The sequence below is a fragment of the Adiantum capillus-veneris genome, chromosome 18, assembly GCF_014529385.1.
Source record: "Adiantum capillus-veneris isolate H3 chromosome 18, ASM1452938v2, whole genome shotgun sequence".
Classification (NCBI taxonomy): Eukaryota; Viridiplantae; Streptophyta; class Polypodiopsida; order Polypodiales; family Pteridaceae; genus Adiantum; species Adiantum capillus-veneris.
This window is the reverse complement of record NC_140948.1, coordinates 119,802,408-119,820,804: the sequence shown is the minus strand read 5'-3', so window position 1 is coordinate 119,820,804 and position 18,397 is coordinate 119,802,408. Positions and strand designations below refer to the sequence as shown.

Sequence of the window (18,397 nt, the reverse complement as noted above, 5' to 3'; positions counted from 1 at the left end):
TACACCCACATCCACATACTAGAATTTCTCACAAGATTTTGTCACACATATTATTTAACATGTGTTGCACCACAAATAGCCTCTTAGGCTCATCTACATTCATGCTAGTGGTTGCAAAGTTATTTTGCCGTCTCTTCTCTGAGCAGTCACATTCAAAGTGAACATATCTCCCACAACCCCATCATAAAACATTCCCATGTTGATCTGTATCGTTATGTTGCACATTACCACAACCTCTTGAACTCCCCTTGCCTCAAAAATCTCCTCGACCACCTGTGTTCTGTCTTTGAGCATTATTCTACTACCATGCTTGGTGGTTGACTCTTCCTCAACCACCTTTATGACCCTGTATCGCATCCTCTTCAAGTCCATCATTGTTGGACGACCCGTTTTCAACACTTCACCAAGTCTCTAAGTAGCTTGCTAAAAGTAGTAAGTATGTAACCACACTATGCGTACATACATTTGTTTCACAATATTAAATAGTATATGTGAACACTGCAACCACAATAGAACTTTTTGCACCACCAAAATGTAGACCTGTAGAATCTCGAACCTTAGCATTTCTATATGCGAACACATTCTTACTCTAAAATGGGGGCCAAAACGAGTCGAAATGGAAATCTAACTGCACAAAATCAATCCAAAGGACTACACAAAAACTTGAGGTGCATAATCTCTAATAAAAAGCACCTCACTTGGAGATCGTTTGATGATGGCTCTTGGGAATCCTGATACGACTTCTGCTCTTGATCTTGCTTACTGCTACAAGCTCCTTAGACACAACTACGCTGTGATACCATGTTAAGAGAAAGAGAAGGAGAGAGATTGAGACCTTGCAAGCACATGCGTGCACACACACACACACACACACACACACACACACACACACACACACACACACACACACGGAGGCAAACCTTCTAATTCTACTCAAGATAAGAAGTCTACAAAGCATCAAAGGGAAAGTACAACATAAGGGAAACTAGTACACTGATTTAATGTGAACCATTAGTGAGTGAGCTGGATGGAAAAGTGTGCCATCCAGTAGGGAGACCAAGTTGGTGTAGTCTAGCTGTAGTATCACTAGTGATTATATGCATATCCACTAAGGCATGCCAACAATGATGACTGTCTGTGATAGTCATCCAAGAGTAGTACATGTTGAGCTTGATATCTCAACAATTGAATGCTCACTGAAACCTTGCCAAATGCAAATGAATTGATGTAACTACTCCATGCAGGCCTCAAGCAAGCTATGTGTATGCATAAGTGAGCAAACAAGCGTGCCACCAATAGTCTTTCTTGACATCACCATTTGCATCAGAAGCATCACACAATGATTAAACACCCAAATGATCAAACAAACTTGATTACCAACCTCAAGTAAGCATGCACTAAGCAAAAGAAAGGGACAAAACATTGGTTCAATTCATTATCTCAACAATCATGCATAAAGGAGTGGGCAACTCCTTGGAGTGGATGAAGAAACTAGGGAAACTCTTTCGTGTTCACAAAGTAAGCTCAAAGTGACTAGCTCTCCAACTTTGGAACCCTCAGAATGAGCTAAAAGTGGTTATTCAACATAATGGAATTTAAAAACTAGGGTTCACATTTGACACTAGAACTAGTTAATTATAGTCCAGGTGCTTAGTCTTGGGCTCTGAGAGTTCTAGATAAATACAAGAAAAATTCCCCAAGCTTTGTGATCAACTCCAAAGGCTGTCTATACCAAAATTTAGGCAGCTTTTACAGAGCCGTAATCACAAAAGCCTAAATAAATGGGCTTGAATGGTTACAAACACTTAGTGATGTGTGGGAAAAATAATACAAAATAGTCGACCTTCGTTGGACCTTGGCATTCCCTTCATCCATGTCTTCTATTCTTTACTTCCTTAGCAACTACTTTGCGGCTTTGGCATACATCCACTTGTGTCCACTTGCAAGCACACAACTACTTTGAGGTCTATGAGCAAGCTATTGGTTGCCTCATTTTTGTAGGCATTATGAGGCCGGATGTTCGATATGTAGTCTCATAGGTGAGCAAATTTTTGGATAGCCCACGGTATATGCATTAGAAGGTAGTTAAAATGGATCTTTTGCTACTTGAGTGACACTATATATCTTGGTCTATTTTATCCCAAAGGGGGATCATTTGCCACCATATTTACATGCTTTTGCAAACTTGAATTGGGTTGTTTGCTATGACACGTGAGTGTCCACTAGTGGTTTTTGTTTCATGCTTGGTAGCTCATCCATATCTTGGTTGAGGAAGAAGTGCCTATAGTGGCCACACCTAGTTGTGAGACTGAGTAGAGGGCAGTTTTCACATCAACTATAGAGTGCGTTTGGTTCATACGTCTTTTGACTAACTACCGCCACCATCTTTACTGATAGGTAGAGTGCTTTGGTAGTGCGAGGAACCCAATGTTCCCTGCTCGCACAGAACACACAAGTGCATTATTATTATGTGAAGGGGAGACTATCTATAGGACATGTCAACTTGGCTTACGTGCCACGTGCCTACGCATGACAACATTGTGGATCTTTTCACAAAGGCTTTGCCTCATGAGAAGTTCAAAGCTTTCTGCAAAGCTTTGGACTTACTTTCATGTGTGGATTGCTCACATAAGGTGTGGCCCTTTCTTATACTTAAGTGTCGCCTCATGTTCATTGCATCACTCCTAGTGGAGATTTGTTAGCATATCATGATGGTGACGTATGTGAACACACTTAGACCGTTGAGGCACTTTAATCCCTCTATAGCAAGCTTTTTCCCCCTCGTCTTGGATATACACCCATCACTCTAGGCAAGCCTTATCTTTGTATCGAGACATTCATCGCTATGACAACCATTCGGCTTAGCTTTTGGTGCTGTTGATGTGAGGCGAGGCTTTGGGGCCACTGTGAGAAGAGTCCCATCGACTATGCTCATAATGCTCATTGCAAGATTGAGAGTGTAAGCAACACACTCTAATAGAGTGCTTAGTTTTTGCTCACATCCAATTGCTACCCTCACATTTTCAACCATGACCTAGACTTAGATAGTAGCCACATTGTGGGCTCTCCATTGCGATTCTCAACACCATGATCCTTGAGCATTGAGAATCACTTATCAACCCCACACATAATAAATCACATGTATCTTTGGTCTCATACATCGTATTTTTCGAAGGACGATAATAAAATCTCTCTCTCTCTCTCTCTCACACACACACACACACACACACACACACACACACACACAAGGAAATTTGACCTTTGGGAGAATATTTTATTTCATTTTAGGGGTCTCTCTCTCTCTCTCTCACACACACACACACACACACACACACACACACACACACACACACACACACAAGGAAATTTGACCTTTTGGAGCACATTTTATTTCATTTGAGTGTGTGTGTGAGAGGTGTTTTTTGAAATTTAACTGCCGAATGAGCACAGCTAAAAGAGAGATGGCTGAAGCATTCAGGATGCAAGACACGCTTCTTATAAGGGCAACTCCCGCAAACAGAGTGCACTCGAGCAGGGCCCAAATGAGTAGGACCTTCGGGTGCTTGCTCAGCCCAAAACCGTCCTATGCAAGATACTACTACTGTCTCCAATTCGCTGCAAACATATCAGCTAGTTGTGCCCTTTTGAAGAAAAAATTGAAAGACGGCTCTGAGGCTTCTGAGGATGATGATGGAGATAAGATCCCCCGTGGCAAAGCTTACAAAGTCTATGAACCCTATGTTGTTGAGTTCCCCTCTTATGCTGCCATGGAACATGAGAAATTCTGGGATGAGCTGCTTGCTTTTCCTTGGGAACGTGGCCGCGTAGAACGCTCTCGGCGCAGATACGAACGAAAGTTTTTCCCTAAACATGGGCTTGACTCCATGCTCTTGCCTGGATACAGAGAGAAATATGTTGAAGCCGTAATCCAAAGGGATGCTGCTGCTTCTAGAAAGTCTACATACACATCATCAAACGATTCATCCCCACCAAGATCTAGCACGGGATTTCCTGATGATGTAGTGTATAAGCAACTTGACTACCCTACTATCGCAAAGGCTTTGACACCCGGAGCTGAGGGCCAAGAGAGCTTTCGCAGCCAACGATCCAGACCTAGCTCTGCCTGGAACAAAATCAATGCCAACAATGAAGGGTTGCACTTCGACACTTCACCGAGCATCAGAACCTTCAAATTGCCAACGTCTGAAGCTCCGTCAGCTCTTGCAGATGGTGAAAGTGGTATAGAAGAGGGCACAAATATGGAAGACAATATGGCAAGGACGTCTGAAAGAGGGGTAGTCTTGCCTACAGAGGAAGATTTGGAGTTCCAAACAAAAAAATTGGATGGCCACAAAGATGATATAGATATAGATAATTCTTCCAAGCCTCCAGTTCTACAGCATGGAATGGACCTTCCTGAGATGTGGGACACACCTGTTGGTACTGTAATTTTAATTGACAAGCCGAAAGGTAAGAACCTCCTACGATGCAACTTTTTTATCACGCTCATTGAACTCATCTTGCAGATTGGTGTTTATGTAAGATTAGTCAAGGTGGAAATTGATACTTACAAAAAAGGGAGGAATGTAATCCTTAGTTGCTGCATAAAGTGAATTCTAGCATAGTTGGGTGTGTTTTAGATTTTGCATTGTGGATTTGTTTGTATAAGTTAGCATCTTTGGTCATTCCCAACATGATAAATTGGTGCACTTGACATGTAGCACACGTTCTCTCTTGTAGGGCTTAATGCATTTGATCCTCAAACGACGAAATCATGTCATGCCAAGAAGGAAATAGTGTTTGTTTAAGGTTCTATGCTTTTGAATCTTTGATAGTAGTATTGAGCCATTTTGTCACTTAGAAGGTTTTTGGCTTATAAAGGGTTATTGAAAGAAGAATATAAGAGTAAGGAGCTTGAGGCTATCGAGAGTTACCAAACGCAAGGTATTCCCCTCAGCAAACAATGCAAACATCAAATGCAATGAACCCTTACGGAGCTTGGAGTTATGCAAGAGAGTATGTAACTTGTCGTGCCCTTGGCACTTCACTTGAGCCAACGGTTTTATTTGACCAAAGTAGTACAAAGCGTATGAGTTCCTTGCAACTTGCACGCAAATTGAAGGGTGCAATTGATAAAATCACATCTTGAGTTTGCATGTAGAACTTATTTGAGACTTCTTTGTTGCGCTTCTTATCAAACGTATCTTGCTCCTTGGGAACCCTTGGTTTTTAACACATTCCATTGATTGGCATAGAGGAAATGACAAGTCATCTGGTGGATTGGGGGCATGCAAGCATTTGCGCATGCGCGTGCGCACACACACACACACACACTTTAGAAGCAGACTATGTGTTGAGGCTTGGCAGAGGTACCGCGAGAAAACATCTCCTACTCCTATCACAGACTCCAATACATGGCATATTTTGGCCACCTTTTTACACAAGAAGATTTAGAAATTTTCTCATGTAGGAAAAGGGAGCCTTTTTCAGCGTTTTTCATACAATGCATAACATCATCATCATTCATGAGCTTCTGCTCGGGAGGCACGGCATACCTAGCTAGGTACGATTGGGCGTACCTAGCTAGGTATGCCGTGCCCCCCGAGCAGAAGCTCATGATGTTGAGGTGAGTCATAACGTGGGAATTATTGTGAGAATTTGTCCAAAACTTCTTGTGAATTATATGATACACTCAATCGGCCACCTCTTCCTACACCACTTGAGCTGAGACCCAAACATTGTAGTTTCCTCGCACCATCCATGGTAGAACAACTTAACAAGCTGTATGGAAGTTTAAAAGGGGTAAAGCAGCTGATGACACATGTATACGAGGTGATCATTTCATACATGCATACCCACAGCTTGCTCCTTTCCTTGCACACATATTCAATAGGCCTTGGTTGAGGGGTTCCCAACTACTTGGATCATCAACACCATTACCTAGATCCACCAATCCTGTTCTTTTCCCGGGGGGGGAGGGAGGGAGGGTGTCATCATGGATCCAAGTAACTAGAGAACGCTGATGGTGGCTGGCCACTCGTTTGCCAAGGTTTATGGATCATTATTAGAGGTGGAGTTGAGTTTTCTAGCAGAAGTAGGTGGCCTCAGAGCCAAGGACAGATAGGGTTTTGGCAACAGTTTTGCACTATGGATTACATTTGTACCTTCTGGACAATCATAGAGCAGGCACAAGCTCGGGGTCATTGCTTATATTGCTGCTTTATGCATTTCCACAAAGCATTTGCATCTTTGTTGCGAGATCCATTGCTTCGGAAATTAGAGTGGACATGATATGTATCATCATTGCATTGTATGAGAGTTTGGTTGGATGAGTATTGTCTAAGAGGTTGGTCAGCAGAGGTGTACCGTACTATAGGGGTGAAGTAGGGCTGCCTGCTCTTGCCCACACTATTTAGACTATACATTGATGAGATTGAGACTTTCATGGATGGAGATGGCAGAGGTATATCGTTTGCAAGGATATTAATATTTATTTTGGTGTATGCCCGCGACATTGTTTTAGTGTCAGATTCGGTGGAGGGGCTATGGTGGAATATGTCGGGGATTTTTGTAGGGAGAGAGGGCTTATTGTTAACCCTGGTAAAAACATTAGGAGCTAGGAGATGAGCGAGCCACATAATGTATGGGGGAAGGTGGTAGAAGTAGCGACTTCATATGTCTATTTAGGAATGACTTTCATTACACCAAGTGGTCGCTTCTTCATGACAGGAAGCTCAGGCAAGATTGACACGAGGGCATGTATTGCATGCTTTAGCTATGGCGTGCTCTACTTGTGCTCTGCTCTAGAGCTACACACACACACACACACACACACACACACACACACGCGCGCGCGCGCGCACTTGGAGCTCCTCCACTCCCCTCTCACGAGTCCCGTGCGGCGCCGACCATGCATGGGGGTTTATTTTCCCCACTTGCCACTTGGCAGCTAAGCCTTATCCCTTATGTTAATCTTTAAGGGGTAGCTCACACCTGACCATGACCCCTTAGCTCCAAGTGTAGGCGTGCATGTCCTCCCAGCTATAGGCTATATTACATTCCATCTGTCACAAGACGGGTACCACGTGCCAATAGAAAAGAACAGATTGAACAACTTTAAGCACTTCAAATAACAACTGAACTGAGAGAGAGAGAGAGAGAGAGAGAGAGAGAGAGAGAGAGAGAGAGAGAGAGCGACTCGGAGTGGCGGAATTCCACCCTAGAGTGTATTGGCCCCAAACCTTGGCGCCCCTTTCGGTATTTCTTTATATTGCATCAACACAATACAAGCCGGTACTCCAGACTCTTGCACCTTCTCCAGGAAGCATGCCAGAGAATGAGCCCTAACCTCATATTTAAAGGCCCTTGGCTTGAAAAGCAGTTTTCCATGAAAAGCCTTTTAACTCAAAAGCATCTGGTGCAAAAGCAATGCCAAAAAGCTGCCAGCGTAAATCACGGAAATCCGTACAGCCTGCCACGTCATCAGCCAGCGCAATTTTCGGAAATCTTCCTGCTGCCCTTGAGTTAGGGTTAGGGTTTTTGCAGTTTTAGGGTTAGGGTTTCCAGAATTAGGGTTTCTGGTAGAAATCAGGGTTAGGGTTTCTGCTCTCGGGCAACCACGTCATCACTTTGTGACACTTCTTCTGTTACTTGTTCTTCTTAGGGTTTAGGCCCCTCGGCCACATCTGTAAGTTGACTCTATTCTTTAGGCTTTGACACGTCAGCAGTTTGTTACACCATCCCCCTCCAGAAGAATTTTTGTCCTCTAAAATTTCATTGGAAGGAGTAATCCTAAAGTTGGGGAACCTTTTTCGGAGAGTGCTTACTCGCTCCCATGTTGAACTCTCTTCGGTACAATCTTTCCACTTAACTAAACATTCTTTATAAATTGCATTTCTAGTTCTTTTCTCTCTAGCGTTTAGTATTTTTTCTGATTCATGTAGAAGAGACTGAGTATCTACGAGCTCCACTATTTGATCCTCTTGAACAAGATTATCAGATTGAACCAATTTCTTTTTGAGTATGCTTATGTGAAATACTGCATATGTGCCACTTATCTCTGGTAATTGGAGTTTGTAAGCCATATCTCCAACTCTCTTTAGTATTGTGAAAGGTCCACATTACCTTGGTGATAATTTTGGACATGGTCTTGTCTTCATGGTTTCAAACCTTTTAGGCACTTTCAAAGACTTGCTCCCCTTCCTCAAAGGCAAGAGGCCTTCTATGCAAATTAGTCTATGCCTTTGCTCTATTTTAAGCCTTTTTAATGCTGTCTTTAACAAGTTTAAGCATTTCATTCATATCTTCTAAAAAATCTTTAGTTGCCTGAACCTTTTCCTCTTGCAATCAGGAGCTCTAGGCTGAAACCCATACATTAACATAAATGGACTATATTTAGTGGAAGAGTGCTTGGAACTACTATATGCAAACTCTACTATAGGTTTACTTACGTATGCTCGTAGCATATCTTCTAGGATTTGATTAACCCTTTTAGTTTGACCATCCATTTTAAGGTTGCTCAGCTATGCTCATGCTTAGTTTAGTGTCCAACCTTAAACACAACTCTCCAAAAATGGCTATTAAACTTCCTGTTTCTATTTGACACAATGTCTGCTAGTAAACCATGTAGTTGATAACGATTTTCTATAAATAACGTAGCCATTTTAGGAGTTTTAACATCAGATTTAGTTGGAATAAACCTAGCCACTTTGGTTAATCTATTCACTATTACCCAGACAAAGTCATGTCCCCTTTGTATTCTAGGTAATCCAACTATAAAATCCATGGAGAAACCTCCCATTTGCCTGAAGGAATGTCTAATGGATGGAGTAGTCCTCCCGTCTTAAGCCTTTCAACCTTATTGATCTTGCATTTACCACATTTAACCACATATTCTAAGAAGTCCTTATACATTCTAGACTAATAAAATAGTCTCTCAACAAGACTACAAATCTTGTTTACACCTTGGTATCTTGCACTTGGACTATCATGATACTCATAGAGTATGTGGCGCCTAACCTCTTCATCTTTTGGGACACATAACCTATTTTTGTAGAGTAAATAGCCATCATGTATGGAAAAATTTTCCACTTGACTCCTCCTAAAGCACCCGTTGATGCTTCATTCTCATTGGAAACCTCTTGTTTTGGATCCCCTTTCTGAAGGGTTTCCCATATCTTGGAATATGCAGGATCAACTTGACATTTTCCTCTTAATGATTCAAGCAGATCACTATTGAATTGAGTAAATGTCAGAGTGATGACATGGCATGCCCAACCGGAAGAGAAACGATCGAGTCGACGAGAAACTAAAGCTGAAGAACTAGAGAAGTTCTGAACTCAAAAGGATTGGCTGAGGCGCTTAAAAATAAAGATTTTTAACTCTAAGTTCCCACCCAACTTGTGGAGCATCGATCGAGGGGCCCAAAACCCTAAAAACCCAAAACTTGAAGTCTAAGACCGATTTTCGTAAAACACGCTAACTATTGACGTGGCAAGTGTACATATTGCTAACGTGGCAAAGCTATACGAAATTCCGCAATTTGCGCTGCAGTGCTTCAAGTGGTAGGATGTACGGATTTTCGCAATTTCTGTTGATTGGTTTTTGTAGTTTCTAGCGCTAACTTTTGGGGATTACGTGCTTTTGGGGCTCAGCTTTTAGGCAACCCTTTTACTGTTTAAAAGGATCCAAGGGCCTCACTTTGCAGAGCATCTGGACGCAAAGTAGTCTGAGAGCAGAGGGTCCTCGAGAGTTGTACTACTTGTGACATGACAATAAAGAAATACCGGAAGGTGCAAGTCTTTGGGGCCAGTGCATCTGGGCGCATTACTCGGCCCTGCTGTGTCGACTCTGTCTCACTCTCTCGTAAAGTTCAGCGAGTTTGCTGTTGTAGTTCGTGTGTTGCTATTGATTTCTCACTTGGAGTGTCCAAGCTTGTAACATTGGTATTAGAGCTTCGGTTGTGTGCTTTTCTGAAAGCATACCGGTCCTTCAAGTTCTTACAGAGAAGGCAAGATTTTGTTTGTCAAAGAATCATCATGTCCCTGCTCCGAACTTACTAGCCACTCCCATGCTTAGTCCATCGTGCATCGGGCACCCTCCCGTCTTCATCGCTCTGTCTTAAGGGGCATAAGCCATAAAAAGCCCAAGAGTGGGGGGACCCTAAAATGCCAGCCACATACAAATTTCTAATAGGGCAATTTGCAAGAGCGGAGTACAAACGTCCACTGCAAGTTGACACGTGTGTGAAAAGATTGATCTACTCCAACCCGAAATTTGCGAAACACCTGAAGGATTACTCGATTGATGAGATTCACTTGAGATGGTGTGAGGCCATTGATTCTCCTCTCAGGTGGGGAAGAAAGCTGAAAGGACAAACAAGTGCAGAAAAGAGAAAACTGTACCTGCCAATAGAGTTGGACAAAGCTCTTGAAAAGAAGACGAGCTAAACATTGAAAGACTTGAAGTGCTCTTAGAAGAAGAGGAAATCGGTGCATTTCCCCGGTTATTTGGGTAGGAAGTCAACTTTCGAGGTGGCAAGCAGATCTAACAAGCGTGCTTTCTTCGTCTTGAGAGAGTTCTGACTGTTCGTCTTCCTCTAGTTCCAACGAGGATGAGAAAAAGCGGAAGAAGCGGAGAAAAAGTAAGAAAAGCAGATTTCTGAAAAAGTCTAGAAGGCATGGGAAGCCATCTAGCAGTTTAGAGGAGGAGAACTCGTCCTCTTTTGACAGTGAACAAATGAGCAAGAAGACCAAGGAGTTCAAGGAAGGGGTCAAGCGGTCAGGTTTGAGATGTTTTCAGTATACCAGGACACCCATCGAGCCCTTGAGTTTATACAGCAGTTTGACGTTGCCTTCTCTGGAGGTCTTGGAACACTCCAAGGTGCGAAGGGTGGCATCTTACTTGAAAGGAAATGCACAAACATTGTGGTCTACTTTTTTACTTTGTAGAGAAGTACCTACGACGTAGGTAAAATTCAAGAAAAATTTCATGTCACCTCGGGTATCAAACGAATATGAAGGAGATGTCATCATGCCGTGGCATTATCTGAGGATGACCAAGAAAGACACATTGGATGACTATTGCCAGAAGTCTTGGAATACTTTGACAATATTGTCTGGAAGAAAAGTTCGGGCTCATAAGGGAAGGAAAGAGAAAGGTAAGCTAGGTCCACTGGATAATTTGGTCAGGGGTACTTTTTGACCCTCGATGCAAAGTAGATGGAGGAGGAGAACATGCAACTTCTCTTTAGAGAGAGCTATAGCTTGGAGCTTTTGGGCTATTAGCACTGTCTATGCCAAAAGTTACCAATAAATCAGCAGGTTGAATATGGTGCAGTGTTGACCGCACGAGAGGGGAGCCACTCCACTCCTTTGTCACAGATTGCCTAGATTGAATAAAATCACCAATTTTTTGTTGAGATTTTAGGGTACTGATAGGTTGACATTATTTTGCGGAACGACTTTATGAACAAATGTGCATTGAATTGGAAATTTCCTTAATTGAATTGAAAATTGCCTTAATTGAATTAAAAATTTCCTTAATCGAATTGAAAACATGTGCTCTTTCATGTGTGTATTGCTAGAGACATGTAGAGACAGATGAAATGTCTGTAACATTTGGTCTGATGAATGATTTGAACTTAGTGCATCTAGACATCTGTTGGAGATCAGCGATATGTGGATGTGATGGCTAAGTACTAAATGTGAACTGAATGAGATTCTAGTGCATCAAGATGTCTATCTAGATGAGATGACTGGATACTCATGTGAGTGCATCAAGAGTTCCTAAAGGATGAGATGGTTGCATAGTGATCTACGTGCATCAAGGGTTTTGGACGGAATGAGATGGCTAGATTAATTGATTGAAACACAGTGTACAATGTGAACTTAGTGTCTGATTTTGTGGATTGCATGCTATATGGATGTATTGTCTTGTGGGGATGGTCATGGGCATGGTTTGCTTGATTGAAATGTGAAATGAAAGGATGTGAATCTGATAGTAACAAGATTAGTAGATCAAGACAGTCGTGAAAAGATCAGCGTGTGCGTGGTTTGGATGTGATTGCTAAATGGTTACAATGATTAGGATTTGTATGTGAGACCCTCGACAAAAATGTGATTGATCAATGATTGATGTCTTTGTAGAAGTGCTCGATTGGTGGAGTTTGGTGCTTGAGTACATAGAGTCAGTGTCTACAGAAGAAAGTTTTTGTCCTTTGGCTGTTTTTGCAGGTGTAATCTAGGGCGGCGGTTACAATTCTTTCAAGAGGGGGTAATGTCACAAAGTGATGATGTGGCATGTGCAACTGAAATGGCCGAGTGGACAAGAGAAACTAAAGCTAAAGAGCCAGAGAAAGTTCTGAACTCAGTAGGATTGGCCGAGGGGCCTAAAAATAAGATTTTTAACTCTAAGTTCCCACCCAACTCATGGAGCACCGGTTGAGGTGCCCAAAACCCTCAAAACCCAAAGCTTGAAGTCTGAGGCTGATTTTCGTAAAACGCGTAAACTGCTAACGTGGCAGATGTACGGACTGTTGACATGGCAAGGCTGTACGGAATTTAGCAATTTGCGCTGTAGTGTTGACGTGGCAGGTTGTACGGATTTTCCAATTTCTTCTGGCTGCTTTTGTAGTTTCTAGCGCTAGCTTTTGGGGGTAGATGCTTTTGGGGATTAAGTGCTTTTGGGTGAAGTGCTTTTGGCGCTCTGCTCTTAGGCAATGTATTGTTTAAAAGGATCCTAGGGCCTCACTCTGTAGAGCATTTGGACATAGAGTTTGAGAGCAAAGGACCCTCGCTAGTTGTTCTTGTTGCGACATAATATAGAAGTACCGGAAGGGGCGTCAGTCTTTAGGGCCAGTGCATTTGGGCGTGGAACTCTGTCGTGCCGTGTCAACTCTCTCTCTTTCTCTCTCTCTCGTAAAGTTCAGTGAGTTCGCAGTTTCTGTTCGTGTGTTGCTAGTAATTTCTCACTTGGGGTGTCCAAGCTTGTAACAGTAAAACTCAATTTATTTATCATAGGCATCCTGCTAAGGGAATTTGCTACAACATTATATTTCCCTTTGCAATACCTAAGCTCATAATCAAATTCTTATAAGAGTTCAGCCCATCTGGCCTTACGACCTTTTGATCCCGTTTGATTGGAAGGCCACTTCATGCTTTCTTGATCAAACACTATCATAACTGTAAGGTGCAGCGGAAGTGAATGTTGAACTTTGCTCAAGATGAGTGCTCCGAAATGTGCTCAAGGTTTCCTTTTACTTACGGAAGGGAGAGCCTTCCGTTCCTTTAGTGAGAGAGTGCAAATGATCACAAACAAAGTGGTAAACACATTGAATGAAGGTGCTGAGACTGAGAGATAGAGAGAGAAGAATAAGACACCAGAATGTTGTCTAACCCTCCTCGAAGGGCCCCACCCTCTGTCACAAAGTGATGACGTGGCTGCTCGAGAGCAGAAACCCTAACCCTAATCTGCTGAAACCTAACCCTAATCTTCAGAAACCCTAACCCTGGGTAGGCTGAAAATGCTGACGTGGCAAGGCTGTACGGCAGCCCCTGGAAATTGTGAAAACTGTGCTTGCCACGCGGCTGTACAGACACCTGCGTTTTACGGCGTATTTTGCGGAGATTTTTGTTGCTTTATTGGCGACGCAAATTTCAGCAAGAGAGAGAAGCTTTTCTGTTTTTAGTCAAGCTTGTGAGAGAAAGAGCCTTTGCTTTTATTTTTAGGCTTTTGACTTTAAGCTTTTGGGGCTCTGCTTTTGGCATCCCTTGTAAATAAATAAGTGGATTGGGCTCCCACTATGCAGAGCATTTGGACGTAGAGTCTGAGAATGAGACCCAACCACTCTTGTACTTTGAACTCAGATTAATACAAAAAGAAATATCGAAAGGGGCGCCAGTCTTTGGGGCCAATATCTCTAGGCACGGAACTCCGCCGGGCGAGTGCAAATCTATTGTGAACTGTGAACTGTTTTGAAGTGGTTATTTGGTGTTGTCGCGGTAGATTCTTGACTTGGAGTGTCCAAGTCTGTTACAGTGGTATCAGAGCACGACCGATTTCTCTTCTACGGGAAATCCGATCCCAATTTTTTTTTTTCCGTCGCACCTATGGCTTCACGCAAGGATCATTCGACTCCCTTTGCATCCGGAGATGCGGCAAGGGATCACAACGAAGATTCCGGCAGAGAGTCTGGCCCGCCTCGGCCTACTCAGGCGGAGCGACGAGAGATGGAGCGTCGTCAATTGATCGGTGATGCAACAAAGATGATGCTCAATTTTGCGAAGGACCCAAAATTTGCAAAATATATGAGCGAGACTTCTTTTCAGGAAGTGCACAAGCAGTGGCAGAAAACCACAACACCACCCCTGAAACCTGCTCTCAAGAAACCTTCTGCTCACAAGAAATATTCAGAGAAGGAATTAGAAGAGGTGGTTGATGCACGGAGTGCTCAGCTTTTTGACGTGCAGAACAAAGCCAAAAAGCACGCCAAAAAGCAGAAGAAAGGCACTGACTTCCCAGGTTATTTGGGTCGTCAGTCGACATTTGATAAGGCAAAGAAACAGAAGAAGCGTGTTCGATTTGAAGGAGTACCCAGTTCTTCTTCTTCTTCTTCTGCTTCTGACAGTTCTTCTAGCTCTTCTGACTCGAGCGAAGAAGACAGAAAAGGCAAAAAGCGAAGCAAGAAACAACGCTTTGGAAAGGGCAAGAAAAAGGCAAAGAAGTCTAAATCTCGCCTAGTGAGTGACAATTCTACAGAGGACTCGTCTATAGACAGTTCAAACTCTGATGACGGCAACTTTTATGCAAACAAGAAGAATTTTTATAAAGCCAACCAGTATGACTTTCTAGAAGATAAAAGCAAGAAAGTCCAAGAGTTTAGGACAATCAATTAAATTTGACACGTTCAGGATATAAAGATGCTTCGAGGCTTTGTCTTTTATACAGCAGTTTGACATCGCTTTCGTGGGAGGACGCTACTCAGAGCACTCCAAGATTCGGAGAGCTGCCTCTTATTTTAAGGGGAATGCTCGAACTTGGTGGTCCACGCTTCTTTTAAACAAGACTGCGCCAGTTAAATGGCTGAAATTTAAGAAGCTTTTTATTTCTTCTTGGCTAACTCAAGAGTATGAACGCGATATACGAGCTGCTTGGAACCATCTTCGGATGACTAAGAGAGATACAGTGGACGCTTATTGCGAGAGATTCTAGAGCTCTTTTCTACCCGCCTCTTCATTCAAGAAGATCTCGTTCAGTGAACAGATTGACCGGTTTACCTTCGGTCTACCTACAGAGGTCCGAGATCACTGCTTGGAACAGAAATCAGCTTCTATTCAGGAGTTGATGAGTCATGTGAAACGGGGTTTTGCCATTCACTCTGGCAGTCTGACCTACCCCACCGATGAGGTCATGACACGATGAGCCGAACAGACTTCAGCGAATGAAAGTAGAAAGAGAAAGAGCAACCCAGAAAAGAAGGATGCACGACCCAAGCTTACTCCTCAAGAGAGAGCTTGCTTCATTAGGGAGGGGAAGTGCTTTGGATGCGGGGAACATTGACATATCTCCGCGAAGTGCCCTAAAAAGGCACAGAAAGAACAAAATGACAAGGACGACGAAAGGCCTGAGAGTTCGAGAGCAGCTGAGGAACGTGGAAGAAAAGGCAAGATGAAAACAGGACTGGTTCTAGATTGTGTGGGTACCGATCCCAACACCATGGACGAGAGTACAGAACTTTGCCGAGCTTGGGGCAAAGTGAAAGACCAAGAGGCCTTGATCTTCTTTGATGGAGGAGCCAAGGCCAACTTCATTTCACCGGAATTGGCGGCGCGGCTCAAGATTACTCCCGATCGGATGGGACCACTTGCAGAGGCTGTTCTAGCGGCACTCAGCAGGGACATAGCCATTACACCTGTCATTGGCAAACTTTGGTTGCATTGTCAGGGGTATTTGGGGCATGAGGACTTTTACATACTGCCTTTGGAAGGTTGTGATGTTCTCTTGGGAATTCCCTGGTACCACAAGAACAACGCCGTGGTCGATTATCGGGCGAGGAAAGCGACATTGACTACAGAGAAGGGCAGAACCATTGTACTTGACATGAAACTGAAGGGCGAGTCTGTCCCTATTGTATCGGCTTCGGCCATTTCTAAATTAATGAAATCGAGTCTGTTTGTTTACTCGATCTTTATGAAAGAATTGAGTGATAAGGATAGGATAAATATGTCTAAACTTGATAAAGAACGCCAAGATTTTCTCCCTCTCACGCCGATTGCTTCTCAGAGGGCCTACCAGGCGAGCTACCACTTGCTCGTCCTGAAGATCATACCATTGATCTGATACCTGGAAGCACACCACCGAATTGGCCACCTTACCGTGTGAGCCGAGTACAGAATGAAGAGATTATGAACCAAGTGAAAGACCTCTTGGAAAGGGTCTTGTCCAGCCTCATACTTCACCGTATTGCTCTCCAATGTTGTAGGTTTTGGAGAAAGATGGATCTTGGAGAATGTGCATCGATTATAGAGCTCTCAACAAAATCACCATCAAGAACAGATTTCGGATTCCTAGGATCGATGATATACTCGACAGATTACAGGGATCCTCGTGCTTTAGCAGGATTGATTTGAAGAGTGGATATTATTTGATCAGAATCGCGCCGGGAGACGTCTACAAGACAGCTTTTCGGACGACTTTTGGGTTATTTGAGTTTTTGGTGATGCCTTTTGGCTTAACCAATGCTCCTGGATGATGGACATGATTTTTTGAGAGTACAGGCTATTTGTTGGCACTTTCTTTGACGATATCATTGTTTTCTCCAAGAATGAGGCAGAACATAGAGATCATCTGCTTCAGGTCTTTTAGGCATTACGAGATCACAAGTTAGTGATTAATGCAAAGAAAAGTGAATTTTTCCTACCAGAGATACACTTTTTGGGACACATTGTCTGAGCAGCGGGAGTGCAAACGGATTCGGCCAAGATAGAAACTATCCGTGATTGGCCCGATTTAAAGAATGTCCATGAAGTTAGAAGCTTCTTGGAACTGTGTTCGTACTACAGGCGGTTCATTCGAAAGTTTGCGGAGGTTGCTTCCCCTTTGCATATCTTGACACAGAAAGGAGTCCTTTTCTCGTGGGGACGCACAGAGGTGATTGCCTTTCAGACATTGAAAGATAAATTGACTACGGGACCAGTTTTGACTTTGCCGGACTTGCAGAAGTCATTTGAAGTATATTGTGATGCTTGTGGTCGTAGTCTAGGTGCGGTCTTAATGCAAGAAGGCAATGTCATTGCTTACGCGAGCCGACTGTTGTCAAGGCCGGAAATGACAACACAGATTTATGAGAAGGAGCTTTTGGCGGTTATCCATGCTCTTACTCAGTGGTGACATTACCTACTCGGAGCGGATTTTATCGTCTTTACAGACCATTAGAGTTTGCGCTACTTCTTGTCACAGAAGCAGCTTTTAGAAAAGCAGATGCGGTGGGCGAACATCTTGTCACAACCATTGAGGGAAAAGGTTATGACTGAATGCCACTGTCCACCTTTTACGGGTCACCGCGGCATCGCTACCACCATGAAAGGGGTAGAGAGATACTTCTTTTGGCCGAGACTCAAGAAGGATGTGGAAGAGTTTGTGCGCAGTTGCTTGGTATGCCAGAAGGTCAAGTTTGATAGGCATAAAGCACAAGGATTGTTACAGCCTTTGCCCATACCCACTTGCCCCTTGGAAAGTATTGCAATGGATTTCATTTTTGATCTCCCGAGAATACAGAGTGATCACGACGGTATCTGGACTGTTATTGACAGATTTAGCAAGTAGGCTCATTTCATTCCAGTAAAGAAAACAGTCAAACCGGATCACTTAGCGAGACTGTTTGTGGCCCAGATCTTCATATTACATGGCATGCTTGAGACGATTGTCTCCGACATGGACCCTAGATTTACGAGTTTGTTTTGGAAGGCAACTTGGGAGAACATTGGCACGCGGTTGCAGTTCTCGTCATCGTTCCACCCACAGACTGATGGGCAATCTGAGATTGCTAATTTAGTGGTTTTTGTAGCAGGGCTACAGTCACTTCACAGGACATACAGTTGGACAGGGGGTTACACTGGACGGACCTTGGTTTGGGAGTGACACGTGGTAGGGTACCTACCTACGACCGACGGTGGTCTAGTGGACCTCGTGGCCAGGTCACCACATGGCTGACATTTATGAGCCGTTGGTGGCTCTTTACGGTGGTACATATGAGTAGTAGCGGTTGGTGATCATCATCTTCTTCTTCACCTTTGGTCCAGCATCGTTTGGGAGGTAAGGAGTCTTACACAGAGCACTGCTTCACCATCCCTGCACATCCGAGCCTCGACACCCCATTTGTACCAGTGAGTCTTGGGCT

General features: G+C 43.4%; 1 protein-coding gene across 1 annotated transcript in view; it reads left to right on the top strand.

The window, feature by feature from the left end:
• Positions 1 to 3,403: 3,403 nt before the first annotated feature.
• The window catches only part of LOC147436300 (Pseudouridine synthase family protein), a 153,290-nt gene continuing 138,296 nt past the window's right edge, over positions 3,404 to 18,397 (top strand). The window contains exon 1 of the mRNA XM_086489233.1: positions 3,404 to 4,470. Coding sequence (XP_086345359.1) covers positions 3,441 to 4,470 — 1,030 coding nt within the window. The 5' untranslated portion in view covers positions 3,404 to 3,440. The remainder of the gene's footprint in view (positions 4,471 to 18,397) is intronic.